This window comes from Lipophrys pholis (assembly GCF_963383615.2).
Source record: "Lipophrys pholis genome assembly, chromosome: 5".
In the NCBI taxonomy this organism is placed as follows: Eukaryota; Metazoa; Chordata; class Actinopteri; order Blenniiformes; family Blenniidae; genus Lipophrys; species Lipophrys pholis.
Genome location: NC_137628.1, coordinates 23,525,634 through 23,547,611, shown reverse-complemented (window position 1 = coordinate 23,547,611; position 21,978 = coordinate 23,525,634). Strand labels below are relative to the sequence as shown.

Sequence of the window (21,978 nt, the reverse complement as noted above, 5' to 3'; positions counted from 1 at the left end):
GTAGATAGGTCAGCACCTTACCAGCTCACTAGCTTCTCGTAGAGCATCATCCCCTTTGCCTCCAGTGTTTCTCTCGCTCGCTCTCTTTCTGACGTGTTGTGCTTCAGTGCCTTTATTAAGCAGGATGACCTGTCATGCAGGTGTGAGGAGAAGGTGATGACTACCCACCTCCCTCCACACATCCTCATTGTCGTCCCCCACCTCCCCCACCCACTTCTGGTCTAAAGAAAGACACTGCCTCTTCCCCTACCAATTGGTCTGGCTTCACTTCACCTCAGACAGGAGAGAAGCGCTGGACAGAGGGGTTGAGGAGCTGTGGAGGAGGAAGAGGAGGAGGAGGGGGGGAGAAGGCAGGGTGAGAGCGGCGCTGTTCACTTCACTGTGCAGAACCCAAGAAACTTCAAAGTCAAGTTCTTTCATAAGTCAGTCTGTTTTTTTAATGCTGATTAGTATTAGCATGCATTGCAACCTTAAAGACAGCTCTTGTTTGTTTGTTATTTTATTCCCAACCATGCCAATAAACAATCAGTGCATTAAGTGGCAAGCAAATGGAATCAATTCATCCAGTTTTGCGCAGATGAGTGCAGAAAACGAGGCGTGAAGCAGCCGCTCTCTGTGTTTGGAGTGGCTAATTAGGAGCCCATTACAAAGCATCTCAGCATGGCGCTACCCTGATTGTTTATTAGAATTTCACTGAGGTGAAGGAGAGTGAGGCAGAGAAAGGGGGACTAATAGTAGTAATAAATGGATAATAAATGGATACCTAACAGAGGGACACACACACACACACACACACACACACACACACACACACACACACACACACACACACACACACACACACACACACACACACTGATTGCCAGCCCTTGGGCCGTCTACAAAACAGCACTTGTAAAAGTGAGGAAAAAATTTAAAATCTCCACCAGCACCATGCATACTCTTGGCTCCGTCCTCTTAAAGACTGTCTTATTAAATGGGTAAGTGGCTGAGTGCTGGGACCACCAAGTGAGCTGTGCTGTCACTGGCGCACTGCTCGCTCTCAGCTAAGTACCCCGGACACAGACAGGATGTATTATAGGGACACCAGAAATTATGCTTTTACACTGGATGGATGAGACATCAGTTCCCAGCACTCAGTGCTCAGCCTGCCAGTGACATTTCTAAAATCTGTTCTACTCCAAGATTTGGTTATAAAACATGCTGATCCAAGGTATTGCCTCCCACAGTGTGTGTGTGTGTGTGTGTGTGTGTGTGTGTGTGTGTGTGTGTGTGTGTGTGTGTGTGTGTGTGTGTGTGTGTGTGTGTGTGTGTGTGTGTGTGTGTGTGTGTGTGTGTGTGTGTGTGTGTGTGTGTGTGTGTGTGTGTTGGAAGGCAAAGGTGATAATCAACAAAGACAGCAGGGCCTTCTGAAGAGCGAGGATCAATAGACTGCTACAGGTGACTGACCTCAGCTCGCACAGTAACACAAACACACACACAGACGCACACAGGCGTAGGCAGGCACATGCATAGGTCAGTTTGTGCTGCATGCGCCTCTCTGTTTTGTCTTTCCCAAACCTCTGGTTTTCACCGTGTGTGCCTGAAATCGCACACACAACTCAGTATTACTCTCATTATCTTCAAGATCTAAGGCTCAGTGCCAACTAGCACTTTGGTGCCAGGCACTGCCTTATCACCTCCCCGGTACACACATGCACACTCTATCATTTTTACTTCCACGAGCACGTTAAGGGAACCGTGCTGCGAGCGTGCACACACACACAGTCGTACATGATGATCTGCCCTCCACATAAACAAAGATAAGAGAGCAAGGCCCCAAGAGGTACACAGCTATTAGTGAGAGACCACAGTCGCGTGCCTGTGTTTGCCGTCTTGGTTGTGTTCATGTGGTGCCAATTGTGAGTCTCCCTGAGAGGCAGTTTGTGTTCTGTGCGCCACCACCACTTCCCAGCCTTCAGCTCTAACTGCTGCTCTCCTCACAATGGGAGACACCGGCAGCATGAGGTGTCGGACTCCTCTCTGACTTTCTGTCAAGATCGTTGCCACCAGCCGTCACAGTAACACAGACTCTGTGATCTGACAATGTAATCACAGCAAGTCCCTGAACAATGTGCAAAAAGGCATTGACAATTTGACAATGAGTTTGTCAGCAGCGGTGCTGCACATTAAGCCCCGAGTCACACCTTTGTCAAGCACTGAGGGTACTTAGGTATGGGGTGTGCTGCCTCCCTCCTGATCCCTGACAAAAATCCAGCCTGTTGAGGTGACGCAGTACAAAGCGTTTTCCTACTTTTGCCAAGCTGACAAAACCTAATTACTGCAGTAGACTTGCTGGGATCAGTTCTAGATCAAGCCTCCTTAGCAGTGTGAGCTCTGGACCTAGTGTCCCTCAGGAAAGACATCTCTCCCGATTCCCCTGATCTCACAGATTACCGGGTTTGAACACCGAACATGTCACTAGAATTCCCATAGCCTGCGCTTTAATGTTGTAGGAATTGCAGGCAGTTTGTCTTTGGAATGTGGTGAAACCTCATCAACTATTTATTAGATACACTCTTGTAAAAGTTTGCCAGAAATGGCTTCTATGACTCAACTAGGCTTTTGATGATTGAATCACAGGCATTTTACAGGCCTGCATTTGACACAAACTCAGCAGGTTTTTTTTTTTCAACACAACATGATTTAAAATGTTAAAAATAGACCATTTCAGGCACTTTTCTCTGGCGAAGCGACAGACTTTTGCACTCGTGTAGCTGTGGAGCGAATTCCTCAGCATTATGACCACATCAGTTGCTTCAGCTCTTTGAAATAAATGCAGCTCAGGGTCACTTTTTTCCTGTTATCAGAGCGTCAGCCGAGCCACCTTCTCCGTTTATGGGCATGTTTTGCTAATCTTGCTACTGGCCTGTACATTTTAAGTCGAAACAGGTGTTGCACCAAGAACGTGAGCTTGTATTAGTGCAGGGATCCCTTCTCAAAGACTGTTTTCTTAAAAGATTCCTTTCTTGGTTACAAGGAGCACACCTTGTTTTATGTGACTTACAGACGTTAAAGAATGGAAACGAAGCTATTTTTGATCAGGGTAACATTTGAAGATCAAACTGCAATGAGTCGAACACACTTGTAACATGTCAATGTCAATGCTCCAGAAAGGAATAAAGTTTTTATGTGATCAGTCGAGACTTGTCAGGACTACAGTCATATTTTTTTTTTTTCTTCTTTTATGCGTCGTGCGTTAGGTGAGTGTTATTGTAAAAAAAGATATAAAGTAAAAATCAATGTGCCACAAGACCCAGCATAGGTTTCTGCTTTGGTCCCCTCAGCCACTCTCCTCGCCGCCTTTTCTTCCATTTTCATGTCTGAGGATAGAGAGATTAAAGTGAGCCCATGTCTCAACCCTGAAGAACTGCCATCACTCAAAGATGAGCAGTGCCAAGCTCCTCTTTCTCTTTGTCCTATCTTTCTCCGTCTCTCGATCTGTTGGAAACACACCATCCCTCGGTGCTCTTTGGCCCCTCTGCTCATCCACAACCCATTCTCTCTCACACACACACACACACACACACAGACACACAAACACACACACGATTTACTGTCATAAAATCTTGTCTGTGTGCATAGATGTGAGCAAGCGTGCGTGCATGTATGTGATATGTGTGCATGGCAGCAGCCACATCAAATATACTAAAGAAGCGCTCCCTGGAGACATTACCCCATCAATTCTCATTCCCCCATAGTGATTCCAATACAGAAAAAAAAGTCAACATTTCAAAACCTGAAAAAATAATAAATAAAAGTAAAGGCCGGCTACATCTGGCACAATGTCTGTACTTAAGGTTTCCAAGTATGTGTCTGGGGAGGAGATCTGGTGGGACGAAGCCCGAGTCGGCTTGGAAGCAGTAGAAACGGATGTCACACTGGAAATTTATATGGTGCGGTTCAGGGAGCAGCGGCTGTAAATTGACAAGTGATGCTTGTGAGCAGCGTTACCCGTCTGTTTCCTTTTCTCTCATCTTCTATCTTTTTCCGCTCATCTTTTCTTCTCTTTGCGGAGCTGTTACTTTTTACATCTGTGCGTGCCCCGAGCACTTTTGTTAACGGGTGAGGGATACAAAAACAAGGCTGAAGACAAAAGGGGGGGGGGATAGGTAGCTCTGTGCACAGACATGGAAGAAGATTACTTGTATTCCCTGCATGACATGACAGAGTGACAGAGAGAAGAAATGTGAATCTAAAGCCAATTCTTTTATTTCTGAATAAAAGCAGTGTTTTGCTTGGACGAATGTGACTCTTTATAGTTTTAGGAGTGATAAGAGAAACAAATTATGATACATATGAAGGATTACGAGCAAAACTGAAAATGTCTTAAAACAGTGTTTTAAATATACCTGGATCGTGAGCAACAATATTGAGTGTGTGGATTGTATGTCTGTCAGTGTGTGTGTGTGTGTGTGTGTGTGTGTGTGTGTGTGTGTGTGTGTGTGTGTGTGTGTGTGTGTGTGTGTGTGTGTGTGTGTGTGTGTGTGTGTGTGTGTCCAATCTGTAAACCTGAGTGCACGCCAGCTTGTGAACATGTATCTGTCCTATAGTTTGATCGAGTCACTCTACTGTATAAATGTCTCTAATGGCAGGGCTCGTCTTTAATAATGCAGCATCCTGGTTTCCGTGTCCTTCCTCCACATCACATCGTTTTAGAGTGACAGCCACCACACACACACACACACAAAATGATGAAAATGGCTGTAGCCATTCATAAAATGGTTTAAAAACTGCTCTGCTTTACAATCTAGTAAAAGAAAAAATTGCGCACAATTTAATGCTGGGCCAAATAACTATGCCGCTATGAAAAAATATACACTTAAAAAATGTTAAATAAACATTCAAGCTGATCATTTGATAAAGGCATACTTTCATTTGAGCTATAGTACACAAATGCACAAGAAGGCGATGTAGAAAATATGTAACTATCCAAAAGAATACAAATTGAGCTGTCCTATAACAGCAAACAATATGCCATTATTTGATGTTCATGTGGAAAACATGTGTTGGGAGTTTATGCTGGACCACAGAAATGTAGTCGGCCAACAATGCCACAAATTGACAAAGAAATGATAGATTAAGTGGATGCTTTGAATAACTGAAAATTATTTACATTTCTTAGCTTGAAAATCTAAGTCATAACCCTTCAAAGTGAATCCATCTTGTCGTGCTCGTGATCCCGCCTCACCGTGTGAGCCGGAGCTCGCTCTGCCTGGCCAGTGTTCACCAGTGACATCTGGTAGATTGTGCTTTCTTTTTTTTTTTCTCCCACTAGCACTGCTGCACACCAATTGAGAACAGACAGATGCCAAGACCACTGTGGCAGCTCTGTTTTGCTATGGGAAACATGCTGTCACATCTGGGCCTTCCAGACAGAGGGAGACGCGAAGGAAGAGATAATGTGAGACAAGAGCGGGTGGAAGGATCACCGGGGTGCCGAGACACCAACCACTCACACAGCCGCTCTCATGCGCACACGCATGAAGTGTCACAGGCTCAAACATCAGTGTGGGTGCCAGGAGGGGATGATGCCCCTTCAGGGTGACAGCATGATAAGAAGGGTGAATAATACTGTAGCACCAGGGCAGCACGGTGCGCATTATTTGCCACCCCAACCCAGTCTCTTCCGTTCTCTCTCCCCCTCTCTCATTAACCTCAAGTCTGATTGCCCCCAGGCCTCCCTTGTGCTAATTAGAGGGGGAAATATGTCTACGATGCACACACACACACACACACACACACACACACACACACACACACACACACACACACACACACACACACACACACACACACACACACACACACACACACACACACACACACACACACACACACACTTGTGCAGCTGACAGAAAGGCTGCTGTAACTGAAGGTGTGAGATTGAAAGGCTCGTCTGCTATTGTGTTTCATCTACGTTTCTCAAAGTGTTGGCAACTGCAGGGTTAAACCCCAGCAGGTGATGGTTAGCAGCGCTGTTGACTCCTTTTACACAGACAGCCTTCATCTCCGCAGCGCTCGCTCCTTGATTTAGCACGTCTAAATCAAGAAGTGAGCATTTTGTCTCAACATGACATAATTAGGGATGAGCAATATATAAAAACTGTGAACTAATAATTTTCCCCTTGTCAGTCACTTAATACAATGGCTATTGCTCTAATATATGTGGTTCAATAATAATACTTGATGAGATTTTCAAAAACAAACCTGAAAATAATATATATATAATACTGTTCCTTAATAAAGTCCAGTCTGTTACGAGAGTACTCAGACTTTATTGACTTTTTTAACAGTGGATGATAGATATTAAACTTAACACACACACACACCCACACACACACACACACACACACACACACACACACACACACACACACACACACACACACACACACACACACACACACCCACATACACACCCACCCACACACACACACACACACACACACACACACACACACACACACACACACACACACACACACACACACACACACACACACACACACACACACACACACACACACACACACACACACACACACACACACACACACAGTTCTTGGTGAATTAACTCCTATTGACAGGGAGTCAGTGTGGCCTCTTTCACAGCCCACATCTCTAATAGCTCTTTGACATCTACATTCAGGAGGCTTTTGTGTTCTTCAAAGCAATTTGTGAACAAAGGAACAGTCCATTTTCTTCTTTTGTTTTACATGTTGTCAAGGACAAGCGCGAGCAGACACAAACATGCGATGGGAGTTGTACAGCAAATAGCCATTTGTACCTGGACTGGACCGAGGGACATCTGAGGGGAGGAGGAACAAGGCAGTGGGGGTATAGATAGAAAGATATGGAGTGAGGAGGATCGAGAGCAAAAGGGAGAGTATTTAAGAGCACTTGAGTGCCAGCATAGATGTAGTCACTTCTCCCAGTGGACAAAATCAGGCCCCTCTGCACCGTGGCATGATTTTTCACTTTAGCAAGCAGCACTCAGTCTCCTCCGTTAGTCGCCCTTTTCCTTCTCCTCTCCTCTCAGTCACTGCCTGCTTCAATGATTCCATCATTCCTTTTCATTCACTCTTGACTACGAGGGGCATACACGCACACAAACACATGCACACACACACACACACACACACACAATTTGAACCATTTGCCCCCCTGCCATGAGTAGTAAATAATTCCATAGTGAAGGCCATTAGCGAGTATCTCAAGGGTTAAGAGGGGAAATGCACTGGCAGTCAGATGGGCGATTAGACAATAAGAAGATGAAATGTTTCCTATTGTTTTGTTGCTTATTGTTTCACAGAGCTCACATTAAACCTGTGGCTAATTCATAGGCTTAATGTCCCTTTATTTGCCCTGGTTTTCTTTGTCTCGTGGCCTCATGCTGTAGAAATGAGGACATTTACCCACAGGCATTACACGTATTGCTCCCTCAATCACAAGTGGCAGCGGGTCTCTTTGCCAAACTCTAATGATCAACAGACCTGGTTCCCAGACCTGGTTACTCTTTGGGATCCGACATCCCATCAGAGTAAAGGAAATGTAAGATGCAATTATGCAAAGTATAGACAGGGCAGAGCCAAAACTCTACGTCTGTCCTCCTGCATTCCAGGGACACAACCAAAATGGTTGTGTTAATGCACTAGTGTGTGTGTGCGTGAGTGCATTGCCTCGGGCAATACAGCTTGCCATTTTATTTGTCGAGTGCACCTTACATGGCTTGACCACATTTGCCAGTGACTTAGTCTTCAAAGTATTAGTGTCGCCAAGCCACAAGCCTCACGAGTGAGACCAACTGTGAAACACTGCGACGCGTCTTTGTCTATTTGTCTATTGTGTGTAGATGTGTGTCAGTGTGAGACCAGTGTGTCTGGCATCCGTTGTTGAGTCTGCATGCCCGCACAGCCTGCAGTGAATCCTACACACATGAACCCGTGGACACACTAACTGGTCCTCTGAGCCTGAAGTTCAGAGTGTCAGAGGGATCCTTGTGTTTTTCCACAGGCATGTCAGAGGATTACACAGTCCCTCTGCTGTTTCACTGACCTTCCCCTACACACACACACACACACACACACACACACACACACACACACACACACATCAAAGCACCTCAGCGTAGTGTCCAACACTGCGTTTGGGGCACACTTGCATACTCACTCAGCAGGCAGTTGGCACACGCTCCACATCTGCCTGCAGGGATAGCCGATGGCGAATATGGCCTCTGTGTGTGTGTGTGTGTGTGTGTGTGTGTGTGTGTGTGTGTGTGTGTGTGTGTGTGTGTGTGTGTGTGTGTGTGTGTGTGTGTGTGTGTGTGTGTCAAAAGAAATTAAACAGTACTGTATAGTTCGTTAACTTTGTTGTTGTTGTACCTTCAGTCTTCGTCCTGTTTCAAATCATCTGTTTTAATAACGGTACCACTATTTAGAAAGATATCCCTGAAACACGTACATGTAAATGTGTATTTGCATGATTATTCTTAGCCAAAATAATTGTATCAGATAACACCAATTGCAACAAATCAGCACCCTCCTCTGTCTATAGACTGAGGGCTGTGGTTTCCTCTTTGGATTGGTGGTCTTTGATGTCTTTATGGTGAACTTTTAGACACCTCTCTGTGTGTTGTATTTTTTTTTTCCGACTATCTTCTGACCACAAGTGTTCAAAATCAGCCATTCCAGTTCATTCTCCACCTCTAGAAATTGAAAATGAACCCAAATATCAGTCATCTTCTTCCGCGGAAGCCACATGCAAAGTATTCTTCTCTGTCTGTTATGTTACGATGTTTGGTCCACATGAATGATATTATTACACTGTGAAACTTGCACACGAGCAGCACAGACAGAAGTGACAAGGCAGTGGAAAAAGAGAATAGGATAACATATTCTATAGTGGTATATTATATTGATTCCAAAACAATTTTCTTGAACATAACAGTGAGCTTTCATCCACTTCATTTTTTTGTCAAAACAATTATTTTTCTGTTAAACACTAGCGCATGCATAGCAATAAATTGGATGTGAGACTTCCTGGCCTTCTTGGTTATTCATTATCAATCAAACACATGTTTTCAATATGCATTTACTCAGGAATAAAAAGGAAAAATATCCTTAATAGTGGTTTGGAATCAGCCAAGCAGCCACATAAAAATGGATATAGTGTAGCAACGTTGTAGAGTTATATGCAACATCAATAATTAAAGCACCTCGGCACACTGGCTGAGGGGAAGATATGGTGCGCGTGAATTATCCCTGATCAATATATAGAGTTTAGCGGTAACATGGCTCCTAATTACGCCCCCGTTTGACCATGCCCTCACCTTTTCGACCACCTTTTTGTTTGCTCCTCTTTCCGAGTTGTGTTCCCATCCCACTCTTCCCCTGTCAGGCGCTTTGGCCTACACACAGGGCAACTATACAAGTAGCATATGAATCAATGGCTTTGCACATTAACACACAAACACACAGCACACAAGGTAAGGGCTGCAAGACCTTTCACCCAAACCCCTCCAGGTTGATCAATAGTCAGGAAAAAAAAAAAAAAAAAAAAAAAAGCATTTACAGCCCAAAGTGCCCTTTCCATTTCTCTCATTCTTGACTAATCATTTTCTCAATGTTACCTCTCTCGCCCCTTCTGTCTTTATTCTGCAGTAGAGAGGAAAGTTTATTTCCCAGAGCTCCTCAGAAACCTCAGAGGCCTGTATGCCCTCATCTCACCTTCGAGCTCCAGTCAGACACCCAGTTAGTGGCTATTACGACTGTTGGCTCGCCCCTCCATCCCACCAAGGTGCAGACAGAACATGGACATTAGCTAATCCATACTTATTGCATCTGGGTTTCTCTCACAGCCTTGTAATTCTTATGGAGAGACATATTAGCGTGACATATTAGACTGGCACAGGTCTGCGAGGTGAGATGCTACACTGACACCAAATCGACTTAAATTAAGCCTCACGGGATGTTGTAGGGCACCGCCGCTAGCTCACGACCGGGGCACAGTCTGCCTGTATCGAGTTTCTGTGATGGCTGTTTAGCTTGTAGTGCTACACGGGGCGGGGGGGGGGGGGAAGGTACTTCGGCTCATTGCGTTCACTGACAGGAACCCTGCAGACCACAAGGCGAAAGGGATCAATAGCTTTGCACTGCACAGCACTGCGAGACCAGGGCAGACCCAAACACAGGAAGATTGCATTACACTTGGACTCAAATTTGAAGCAGTCCACAGTAGTAACAATGTAGAGCGAACACATTCAATTTGCACCTGCATTCAGATTCATATTTCATTTTCTGATGCATCATCATATCGTCTTTCGTGACAAATTCTCACTTTGTGAGAACACGAAAGAGCAATCTGTCCCCAGATCTGATTGATCTACTCACATAAACACAGGGTGTGTGTTTTTGTTGTTTTTTTTCTATCTTGTGATCCTGGACCTGAGCCTCCAGGTGGCCCTGCGTCCCCTCTCTGAACAAACAGACTGGCAGTCTGCTCCACTTCCCCATGTCATCAGGGCCAAGCTCAGACATTGTGTGGCCAGCCAGCCTGCTGACATGGCCACCCAGCCTGCCAGGGATTTGCTGCCTGGGTCATAGAGTTGACATTTATTAAAGGAAGTTGCATGGAGAGTTACAGGGAGTTGACAGTCCTCTCGTCACGTTGCACTCCAGAACTCAGAGTCACAGGCCGTACACTCCGTTTCAAACATAAAAAAAAAAAAAGAAAGAAAAAAACACAATGAAGCTGTAAAGCTCTGTATGACCCCCCAAGGGTCCACTACAATAAGAATGACACCTTTCATTTCCTTGACTTGTAGCACAAGTTGGAAGTTTCTCGCTGGGAATCACAGCTCAGAATCCATCAGGAAAGAGAGATTTTTACTTTTTACAATGACATCTATGATGTAGGACACAATTTGTAATTGTGATGGTACAAATCACATGTAAAGAAACGGAACTTAAAGCAGCCAGTAGAACTGATGGTGAGTGAGTATTTGTGTGCTGCAAAGGGGGAAGGCAGAGTTTAGTGGACCATGAGGAACAGTGAAAGTCTAAAAAGAAGTCAAGTGAAATGGATTGAGTGTGTTATGGACCAGATGTGCCGTGAATGGATCAAACATCTGCTGGCTCTGCAAGGCCTCAATAGTCTTGAATGACCCTTATCATCTCGCCTTTCTCACCACGCATCCCTATAAAACCTTTTGTTCTTTACTATCTGCCACAGACATGAAGTCTGAGCTGTTTGATATCATCCTGAGCCTGAAAGATGAGAGGTATTTATTGGAGAGGTACATCACACGAGTCACAAACATGTACAGGGATGCAAAAAGGTAGATTGAAATTTTACAGTGTGTCTGTGATTCTTTTATTTTTTTTTTAGGTTATTCTTTATTCTCTGTGTTTTGATGGTCTAGAGCTTTTCTTGGTGTATAAGTTACAGTACAAAGAGGCAGCACCAGATGGTAATGGTGTTTATTTTTGCAGTAAGTAATCACCATTCTGGAACTTATGACAGTAGACAGGCCCAGGGACCTGGAACCATGCCCCGAGAGACCTGAGCACCACTTCCTGTTGTACCCACATCAGCGCGCACACCACACACACACGCACACACACACACACAAAACATCCTCTGGGCCCCTGGCGTTGTGAGCCTCTGGGCCACAGGGATAGATGTGTTCTGGCACATACGTTGGGAGAGTGTAAATTACACTGCAGCCACACAGGCACCATCCGCATCCAAGATGAATGAGCCAACTTACATGCCAGGCACCAATTCCAGCGAGGGAGTTTTAAAAGACGGAGACTGCACTGTTTGCAAGTGGGGACCATTTTACCTACTCGGTGCACTATTTCACTGTGATAACCACGATTTTTCCGAACACGAGAGTCCGCATGTCTTTCATAACAAGCCCAGCGTTGGGCTTCGATCATATCCATACTACTTGTGTTGCTCACTGGAAAACATTCAATATTCTGATCCAACTACGGAGAAAAAAACTCCCATTACACTTTTAATCAAATTAAAACAAAATATGTATGGAAAAATTCTTCTTCTTCTTCTGCTTCTTCTTCCACATCCTTGCCCCAAAAAACTGATAGAAATTTAAGATAAGTATCCCTTAGGAGCGCCACAATATCATTTCTTAAGAGTTCTGTTGAAGGTAAATTGTACTTCATTTGTCCTGACACTGTGCATCGTGTCTGTGGGAAAATAGCAGGTGAAAGCATGTAAAACGATAGATAATGGATCATTTAAGCCACAAAAAACATTTAAAGTTTTTGTTCCTCATTCTATGAAATTAATTTTCATATTGAGTGAATTGTAATTGCAGAGGCCTGGGCAACAGTTTTGGGTTTTTTTTGGGCCAATCCCAAACAGTGTGGATCATAGATTCCTAGTTAACATGACAGACACAGATCCCTCTGGGGCACCCAGACCCCCTAGTGGCCCTTCCCTCGAATACGTTTCAGTCTGGCAGTGAACTACTGTCGGGTAAAGGAGCGGGGTGGAGGGAAGGTACCAGAGAGAGAGAGGCTCGAGTTAATGGTCTTGCATCTTCCTGGCAGCATGTCAATAATGACTCTGATCACATTAAATAAAGAGTCCATTAGCTTATTCTCTTTCCTCCTGCATGCTCCACAGCAAAGGCAGAGAGAGAAAGCTGAAAAGCTATTCTAATGCAGTGTGTCTGCATGTTACAGACACCTCTATCTGTTCCCAGCTCCACCAACACAAAATGACTTAGGAGGTTTACCTACCCTGCAATCCATTATCCATTCACATCTATTTCCTTTTACACAGTGGCATAAAAGTAATGTGGGGATCATTTTGACTGTGTAGAGAGCAATGTTTTTGGTTGGTTTTTTCGGACGAGTCTTAAAAAGTCTTCGGGGGGGAAAGCAATGCTATGTTTTGATGTAGTACACGGGGAAAATGTAGGAAGATGGAGCACATTTGTGTGCTTCGTGGCGTAACTATGACAAACTACAAAGACCTATTCAAAAACGACTGATTTTATTGATCGAAAGCTCTTTTATGTTTTATTTATTTTATTGTAACCACTGTTAATCCCTTGGGATTGCACTTTGCCGCCCATAACAAGCTTTGTGTTATAAGGTGATAACTGGTATTACACCGAAAAGGAACAGAAAAGAGTGATAAGTAAAGACTCAGTAAAACCTTAGAACTGTGTAGCCAAAGAGCAAATTGTGAGCATATGTTAATGCACCCTCTCTGCTCCGGCCTCATGCCAAAATCGTAATCAAGACAAAGGAGATGTGATATAAGAGGGAGAGAAAAGCATCTCTACACACACACACACACACACACACACACACACACACACACACACACACACACACACACACACACACACACACACACACACACACACACACACACACACACACACACACACACACACACACACACACAGGCAGGACAGACCATTTCTCAGCCGCCTCACTGCTCTCCATTGGCCCTGGAGGGAGCACAGAGGCCCCCACATCTGTCTCCCAGGCCCACGACAGACCTGGCTGCCGTATCCAGACCCAGGAGATCACACGAATCATCCTCAATTAATGTGAACCATCAGGCATTCCCTCGCTGCTTCTATCGCTGCACCCCTCTTCTCCGAGGCATCCCCTCCAGCTTAGTGCTGGGTCCGCTGAGTTTTACACATTGGCCAGGGCCACGGTTCCTTAGCACAGTTGGGTGAGGCAAGCCGACGTCCTTGTGTTATTGTGCGCTTGGTGCAAAGAGACAGGGAATCAATACATCTGGCCGGGCCCAAGTGCTGCTTACATGTAAGTGCTATGAGGCGGTTCTTCATGAGGTTCTGAACTCGGGGCACAGCCGACTTTGCTCTGCAGCGCACCAGGGCCTGAAATGGCTTCCATGTGCTGCCCCGTCTGCACCTCTGCTGGGCTGTGGCCAAAGGACTGTCCTTTCCACTTTTTAAAGATGCCTAAGGAATGATTTTTAGACACAAGCAGTGTAGATTGTAGTGGACGTCAGTAGAGTTGAGACTGAATCAGAGGTTTGAGACTTATGATGACGGATTTGTTTTCAAAAAAAGATAATGCAACATGACAAGTCAGGAGGGAAAGAAATGGAAACTGTTTACTATAGTCCACCTGGAAATTGGTACGTGCCAGGCTGTGACTCACCAGTCTGTGGTAAAGTCTCCAATAGTAGCCCCCCTGACCTCCTTCTCCATCCCTGCAGTCTGCAACTGCACTATAAATCTCACTCCAGTCGATTAGTGTGCCCTTAGCAACAACTAACACACAGTCATGAATTTTTAACCAAAGCCATGAGTTAAATCAGGTTGAGAGGTGAAGACAGGGTGTCTTGTGGCCTGTTGGTTGGTCATTGTGTGTCTGGTACAGTGAAATAAGCCCTGTAGCCTGCTCACATTTACTCACACCAGAGCTCAGCAAATAGTCCTCTCTAGCAGTGATGAGCATAATATTGACCAAGCCAATGCCCTCTTGCATGGCTGTTAATTAAATGATAAAGCTGGAATCAAGCTTAAATGGATTTGTTCCAAGTTGTAATCAGGAATATGAGTTGTACAGTGGGTGCTGCGTGGACTTTATTGAATCAGCTGTATTTTCACGTCAGTTTAAAGGCCATGACGTGATATGGAAAATAGGATTTTATGTCTTTGTAACTTGCTGTTATTCAGTGACACGCAATGGAAAGAAGTCACAATTTCTAGTGAACGACATCCCAGTGCACACATTCAGAAGAATTCTTTCTAATGTACAGAACATAAAAGAAGAGTTTACCAAGATCACAGAATGCAAATTTCAACGGCTATTCTTACACATGTCGTCCACCCACATATGTACGTAGCTACTGATTTCCCCGTGGCCCATCACAAGAGGAAGTAGAGCCGGTTGTTCACACATGACCTCTGACCTGCCACTAGGGAGCCAATGGGGGAGCAGCCTGTGTCTTGGGAGCTCTTGGCCTCTGATGTGATGGCTCCAGGCAGTGGGCTTTGCGTGAACCCATCCCCCATGGCACCACTCGCCACTAGATCTTCTGCATTATTCATAAAGCCCAATGTAGGGTGTGGAGAGAAACGGAATATGGAAAAGGAAGCATCAAGGTTCAGGACCTTCTCAGATCACAGGGAACTTCTGCTTAACCTCCCTTGAAGTGGCGAACACAAGAATAGAGCAGTTTTTTTTTTTAAGGAACTGGATCTGAGAGCAGGACTGGAGATCAATGGGGATTCCCCCGAGGCTCAGTGGAGATCGCATTCACTGCAAGGTGACTGGTGAATCAATGTGGTTCCCATGGTTCGCCTTGCCATTGTGAGAACAGATCCACCTTATTGCCAGTGAACTGTGGTGTGATCAGTAGACTTGCCAGTATGTTCACAAAGAACCAGGTGACCATCATAAGGCATAGAGAACACAATGCTGGGTCGAAGAGTTAGAGATCTCCTATTTGAGTTACTGTATACCAGCAAAAATCAATACTGCATATTTGTGCATTTTTCTCTCTGTGCTTTGCGTGGCATCTCTCACTATTGCCTGCCAAGCAGGCTCAGTCATTGAGTATGATAGGTGATGATTAGTGAAAAGCATATACATGTTAAGCTGCTAATCCCTAATGCACACGGTGCAGTCTAACAACGCTGCACTCCCTGGCTTTTAATACAGCCCAGCACATAACCTGCTAATTGCATAATTGCCTGATTTGTTTTAACTGACAGTGGTACCCAGGCCCATGACAAGGCCATCATTTGCTCATCCTCCTCGTCAGCAATCTGCAAGGTGGACACCCTACTACACACTCACTGCACAGCGTCGAGCACCACTACATCAGACGGCAATGAATTAAGAATGCATTGCACCAGCAAAGAGATGAATAAATACAGCCATTGCTAGATTAATTCTGAGAGACATGAAGGCAGGCAGATGAAATAAACTAACAGCAGAAGCTGTCCACCAGATAAAGTGGGTACCCCATCGTCTCTCTGCTGTAATTATTGGCTAATAGTCATTAACCTGGCAAACAGAGGTTTAGTTGCATTGTTTAAAGGACTCTGGGATGCATAATGACAGACTAATATGTCATAGCACTAGGGGAGATGGGGGAGGGATGGATTAATGAGATTTTACTGGAGGGAGTGTACAAGAAGAGGTGGGGCACGCCTGGAAAATATAGGGGGAAGAGGGCCACATTAAGCTAATTGGAAGATGAGTGCCTACTTGTAAAAGTGCTTCTAATGGCATATTTGTTTCTTTCACAGCATCACCAGGCTAATGCAGGAGAGTGGAGTTGTTAGACTTACTGTAGCAAGGACTACTGGGGCTGCAAATGTGTTTCAACACCCCTCAGACACTCGTTTTAAACCACACACTATCACATGTTTTTTCTTATTGTTGATAGTTTATTAATTTCATTGGATGCTGTTGGTGCAAAACAAATTTTTGTGATTTGAAACCGCGTCAAGTGACGAAAAGACAATTGTGAGAATATAGCTGATATGACTTGTGGACTAATAACAAAACAGCTACAAAAAAAACCCCATAAACTTCTGTCAGCTTTAATCTTTCACATCATTTTAGAAAAAAACAGATTTGTTTCCTGCTTGATTTTGTTCTGACTTTTCGCTCCAAGCCCACCCCAACCCAATTGTCTTGTTGATTGGCGTTCAAAACTCAAATTGACCGGTCATTTAGGAGCGTTGCGATGGCCTCCTCTCAGACAGGGTCCGTTGCGTGGCAGAACTGCTGACCTGTTCTGACAGCTGGCTGGCCTTTGCTAACACTAATGGGTTGCAGTTGGGCTTGTGTCATTGTGTTTTGGCTTTGGTTTGACTTTGTGAGTGTTGAGGTGAAGACGCAGGTCTGAACTGGAAGATAATATAAAGCTTTCTACCCTCTGTACATTTGTCAGTGACAGGGTTGAGTAACTGCTGGTATTTAGCATTATGTTGACGTTTCAAAACCTAGAGAGTAATCCGCACCGTTGGTGACTCCAAAAACCTCTTCTTTTTTTGGGCTTGTGAATCATATTTTAATCGTAGACTGAACATAGATGAGAGACAAGTGGAGAACAAATGCAAAGACATTGTAAATTTAAAAAAAAATAACAACAGCAAAAGAAGTATGACCAATAACACGTAAATCAATAATCCCTAAAATATGAATAGTTGTTTGCACTTCCCTGCTTGTGACCAAAAAAAGGCGATTCAACATCAAAGGACCTAAATTGCATTTAGTCTTTCGTACTTTTTTTCACAGTTCGGCTTGTAGTCGGACGGCGTTCATAACACAATTTGATCTTTTTAGTTACTAGAAAAAAAAAAGAAGAAGAAGCTGCACTTCTCAGAACTACAATTTCTTAAGAAATATTCTGGTTGTGGAACTATTTAGAGATTCACTTTCTAATCTGCTTTCATTTTTTTGTTTCAATTAAATCAAATGGAAGTACTAATACCCAGATGGCCATGCAGTGTGAAATAATAGTGTCCAGGCTAGAATTTAAAGTCATACCTCCAGGCTAAAACTCCAGAGCGCACACAGAATGAAAGTGTAAAATGTTTTTTAATGTATATTTAACAACAAATACCCCAGTGACTATTGATGTTTCTTCTCAGAAGAATCTATTTCTCCAGTATTTCTGAGGGCATGATATGAAACCACTCACACTTTTATTTTCTCTGTGTTTCTCTCCTCTTCCTCTGTGTCTCTCCGATACTCCCCCCCCCCCCCCTCTCTTTTGCTGACTCTCTTTAAACATTTATCTTCTGTTTTCTCCTTACAGGCCCTTTGTGCTTTGTGATGTTGGTTTTTACAGCTTTTTACTCACCAGAGTTCCCATTTATCTTTTATAGATGCCAGTAGCTTGGAGCACATCAGAAATGTTACCATTTCAGTGTGACTAATTGTCGTCGCCTGCGTTACTCCCTTGTTGTCACTTTTGCACGGTCCCCACAGATTCTGTGTGAACTGTAGAATTTACACTCTGTCAGACTACTGTCTGGTCTTGTTCACACAAACATGTTTACTATAAAACCCGGAGCAATAAGAAATACCGTTTGGTGACTATGCTGCAAAGAGTAGTATCATCAGTGCTATGAAGCAGGCAGACAAATATTCCTGGTTAAACCTTCCTTGCCTAAACCTCGGTGGCTAAAGCCCAGTCATTTCCCAGGATTTGCATAGACTGTGTATTTTCTTTTTCTTTTTCTAACCATTAACATCATCAAAGCTTCAGAAAGCTCTGGACAACTAAACCATTCTATTTGCAATAATAAGCAAGTCTCAGCAAAGTAGTTCTCATATCCTATCATTCGAATATGAAATGTTTGTGCCAATTACACATTTTCTGATGTGAGAATGGCTTGTTTCAATTATTTAAATTTTTTTCATGAAAAGCCAATGACAGCTGAAATCCCCCCCCCCCCCCCCAAATAAAACCAAAACTTTTGAAATGATAGAAAATATGATTTTTATATAGATTTAACATTCATACACTCATGACATTATTTCTCAAACAATATAAATAATATTTTTAAAAGATAAATTTTAACAGGAACTTCAACAAATATGAGTATTTTTTAAAGCTCTTTTTTTTGTATTGGACTTTCCTACATTATTTTGTCTATACACACTAGAAGCTTTGGCCCTTCCTCAAGCATTTCAACATGCATCAAGTCTTGAAAAGAAAAACCTCACAGAACTCACACAGTTTTGTAAATATCCACTGATATTTATTCTATACAGAAGGAATCCAAGTAAGGGTTCACATTTTTATCAAATTTTTTTTTTTTACTCGGTCTCAACATTAGCATTGTTACAATCTTCAACGTCACAGATGCATGAATATAGTCTTCTGTCTGGTGCCTGGATTTGTTTTCTCAAATCTGAAAGTCTTGCCAAGTCCGCTCATTGTGTAATTATTGTTTAAATTTTTAGGAATAGTTTGCTGAAAAACAAACAAACATGAATGACTGAAGAATGGGTGAAAAGCAGGGACAGTGGAGGAAGGAGATGTTCGATAGGGCTCTTTTAGTTACATGTCGCTCCAGGGGTCTCTGAATTTCATGAGCAGAAAGATTCACCCGTACAAACTAACCCTTGCTCCATTTCTCCTTTGACCACACTGATTATGCACGATCAATAAAGGTTTATGTTTTTGTCTTCTCTCTTGTCTCTTCTGGGGCATCTAGGATGCTGCAGGCAAGGTCCTGGACCGATGGAGCATCATGTCCAGAGAAGAAGAGATCATCACCCTGCAGCAGTTCCTGCGCTTTGGAGAGACCAAGTCTATTGTGGAGCTGATGGCCATACAGGAGAAGGAAGGTCAGGCAGTTACAGTTCCCTCTTCCAAGACAGACTCCGGGATTAGGACATTCATTGAAAGCAACAACAGGACCCGCAGCCCAGGGCTCCTGACACATCTGGAAAACAGTAGCCCCTCCAGCATTCATCACTTTGAAAATATCCCCAACAGCTTAGCCTTCCTCCTGCCTTTCCAGTACATCAACCCGGTCTCAGCTCCCATGCTTGGCTTACCTCCCAACGGCCTTCCTATGGAACAGTCTGCTCTCCGACTCAGGGAGCCCAGCCTGCCAAGCCAAGGAGAACAGGTGGACACCAGTGAATCAGAAGTGTCCCTATCTCCCTTCCGCACAGGTCAAAGCCCAAGTCGTGGAGCACTGGGAGCCATGAACAACAACACTGAACCCAAGATAGAAGCCAATAACCGGGCATCACCTATCTCTCCAACTCCTTCTACCCAGCAGGCTCAGCAGCAGCAACAGCAGACGCAGCTTCAGCAGCAACAACAGCAACAGGGTCAATCTCAGTCCCAAAGTCAGAATCAGCAATCCAACAGTTTGAATGACCACCATGTCCACCACCACTTTGTAAAGGAAGAGCACTCTAAAACTATCAACCATCCTTCCTTTTCTTCCAAGATGCATCGCATGCGCCGCATGGGAGCCACCTCCCGGAAGGGACGCGTGTGCTGCAACTCTTGTGGGAAAACCTTTTACGATAAAGGTACACTTAAAATACACTATAATGCTGTACACTTGAAGATTAAACATCGTTGTACCATTGAGGGTTGCAATATGGTCTTCAGCTCACTACGCAGCCGCAACCGCCACAGTGCCAATCCAAATCCACGGTTGCACATGCCCATGCTGCGCAATAATCGTGACAAGGACCTCATTCGTGCCAATTCAAGCAGTGGTACACCTGTAATCTCAAGCACCAAAAATGGTGGCTTCACACTCACCAGCCCAGGACGGCCCCCACTGGGCTTCACCACCCCGCCAGTGGACCCCATGCTTCAGTCACCCCTGCAAAGTCCACTGGTGTTCCCTTCCCTGAAATCGGTGCAGCCAGTCCAGCCAGTGCCACCATTCTACCGAACACTACTGTCCCCTGCAGACCTTGTCAGCCCTCCAGTGTCACTGCCCACCAGCCCCATCATGCCCACTACCACAAACAGTACCACCCTAATGGATCAGCAACAGCAGATCTTAGCTGCCGCAGCTGTGTCTTCACACAATAATATCCATATGTCTGAGGGAGGACCCATGTCCCACCGTTTACCAACACCTAGTGCCAATCAGGACCTCACCACTGGCAACAGTGACCCAACGCCCAAAAAGAAGCCTCGTAAATCGAGCATGCCAGTTAAGATTGAGAAGGAAGTAATTGATGTAGCGGATGAGTATGACGACAAAGATGATGATGATGATGACATGCACCATAATCACCACCATCACCAGTCATCCCTGCTTCACAACAATATCAGAATGAATGGAAATTGTAACAGTAACAACAACTGTGGCAGCGGTACCGGGAACCACAGTGGTGGTAGTGGGCAGCAGTCCCCCTCCCAGGATGAGATGAGCCCCGGCTTAGCGCTACGAGGAATGATGAGAACAAGCGAAGATGAATGTCGAGAAGGAACTGGTAGCGACAGCCGAGGGGGAGCTGCTGAGCTCCGCTGTATGGACAGCTTTACCTCTGAGGATCAGGATCACGAAAGAGACTTTGAGAATGAGTCTGAAACATCTGACTCCAAGATGTTTTATCGAGATGAGTTGATGGATGTTGATGAACATCAAAAGCATAACAGGGGTGGAAGAATAGACAAGGAACATGACGATGAGGGTAGTGAAGAGGCTCATTTGAGAAAGGAAATGGAAGGAAAGGGCCATTCCTCACCCTCCCCTCATCAGCCTGCTATCAAGATCAAGGAAGAACTGAATGATCCTACTTATGACATGTTCTGCATGAGCCAGTATGGCCTCTATAACGGAGGCATGGCAGCAGCTGCTGCCGCTGCTGCAAGCATGGCTGCTCTGCATGAGAGCTTCATCTCGTCGATGGGATATGGTGCAAGTCCACCAAAGTTTCCTTCTTCTCAATCGCCTGAAGGAGACCCATGTTCAAGTCCTGACCCCAAGATCTGCTACGTCTGTAAGAAGAGCTTCAAGAGCTCCTATAGCATGAAACTGCACTACAAAAATGTGCACCTCAAAGAGATGCATGTGTGCACTGTGGCTGGCTGCAACGCTGCTTTCCCTTCCCGGAGAAGCCGAGACAGGTTAGTGATAGAGTATAATAATATATACAATGTTTTTTAGTGTAACTGTGACAGTCACAGGTAGGTTTAACTGTTTTTAAATCTGTTATTATTTATGTAATGTCATTATTCAAAACAACAGGGAGTACTTATCAAAAATCCATGCCAAAACATGGTTTTTCGATCTCTGAGAGCTTTTCTTATTTTTAATGTTAAGGGAATGAAGTTTAACCAAAGCATTTTAAGTCCGGTTAGCCGATCACTCAACATCTGTCAGCTAATTCAAATAGACATTCAGGGCATCTGCTCTGTGTCAAGTTAAAGCTCAAAAAGTATGATGCCACAAAGAGAAAC

At 44.3% G+C, this 21,978-nt stretch overlaps 1 protein-coding gene across 1 annotated transcript in view; it reads left to right on the top strand.

Annotated features, from left to right (window-relative positions):
- The window catches only part of bnc2 (basonuclin zinc finger protein 2), a 158,708-nt gene that overhangs the window by 127,016 nt on the left and 9,714 nt on the right, over window positions 1-21,978 (top strand). The window contains exon 5 of the mRNA XM_080464093.1: window positions 19,250-21,645. Within this exon, the coding sequence (XP_080320219.1) occupies window positions 19,250-21,645 (2,396 nt within the window). The remainder of the gene's footprint in view (window positions 1-19,249; window positions 21,646-21,978) is intronic.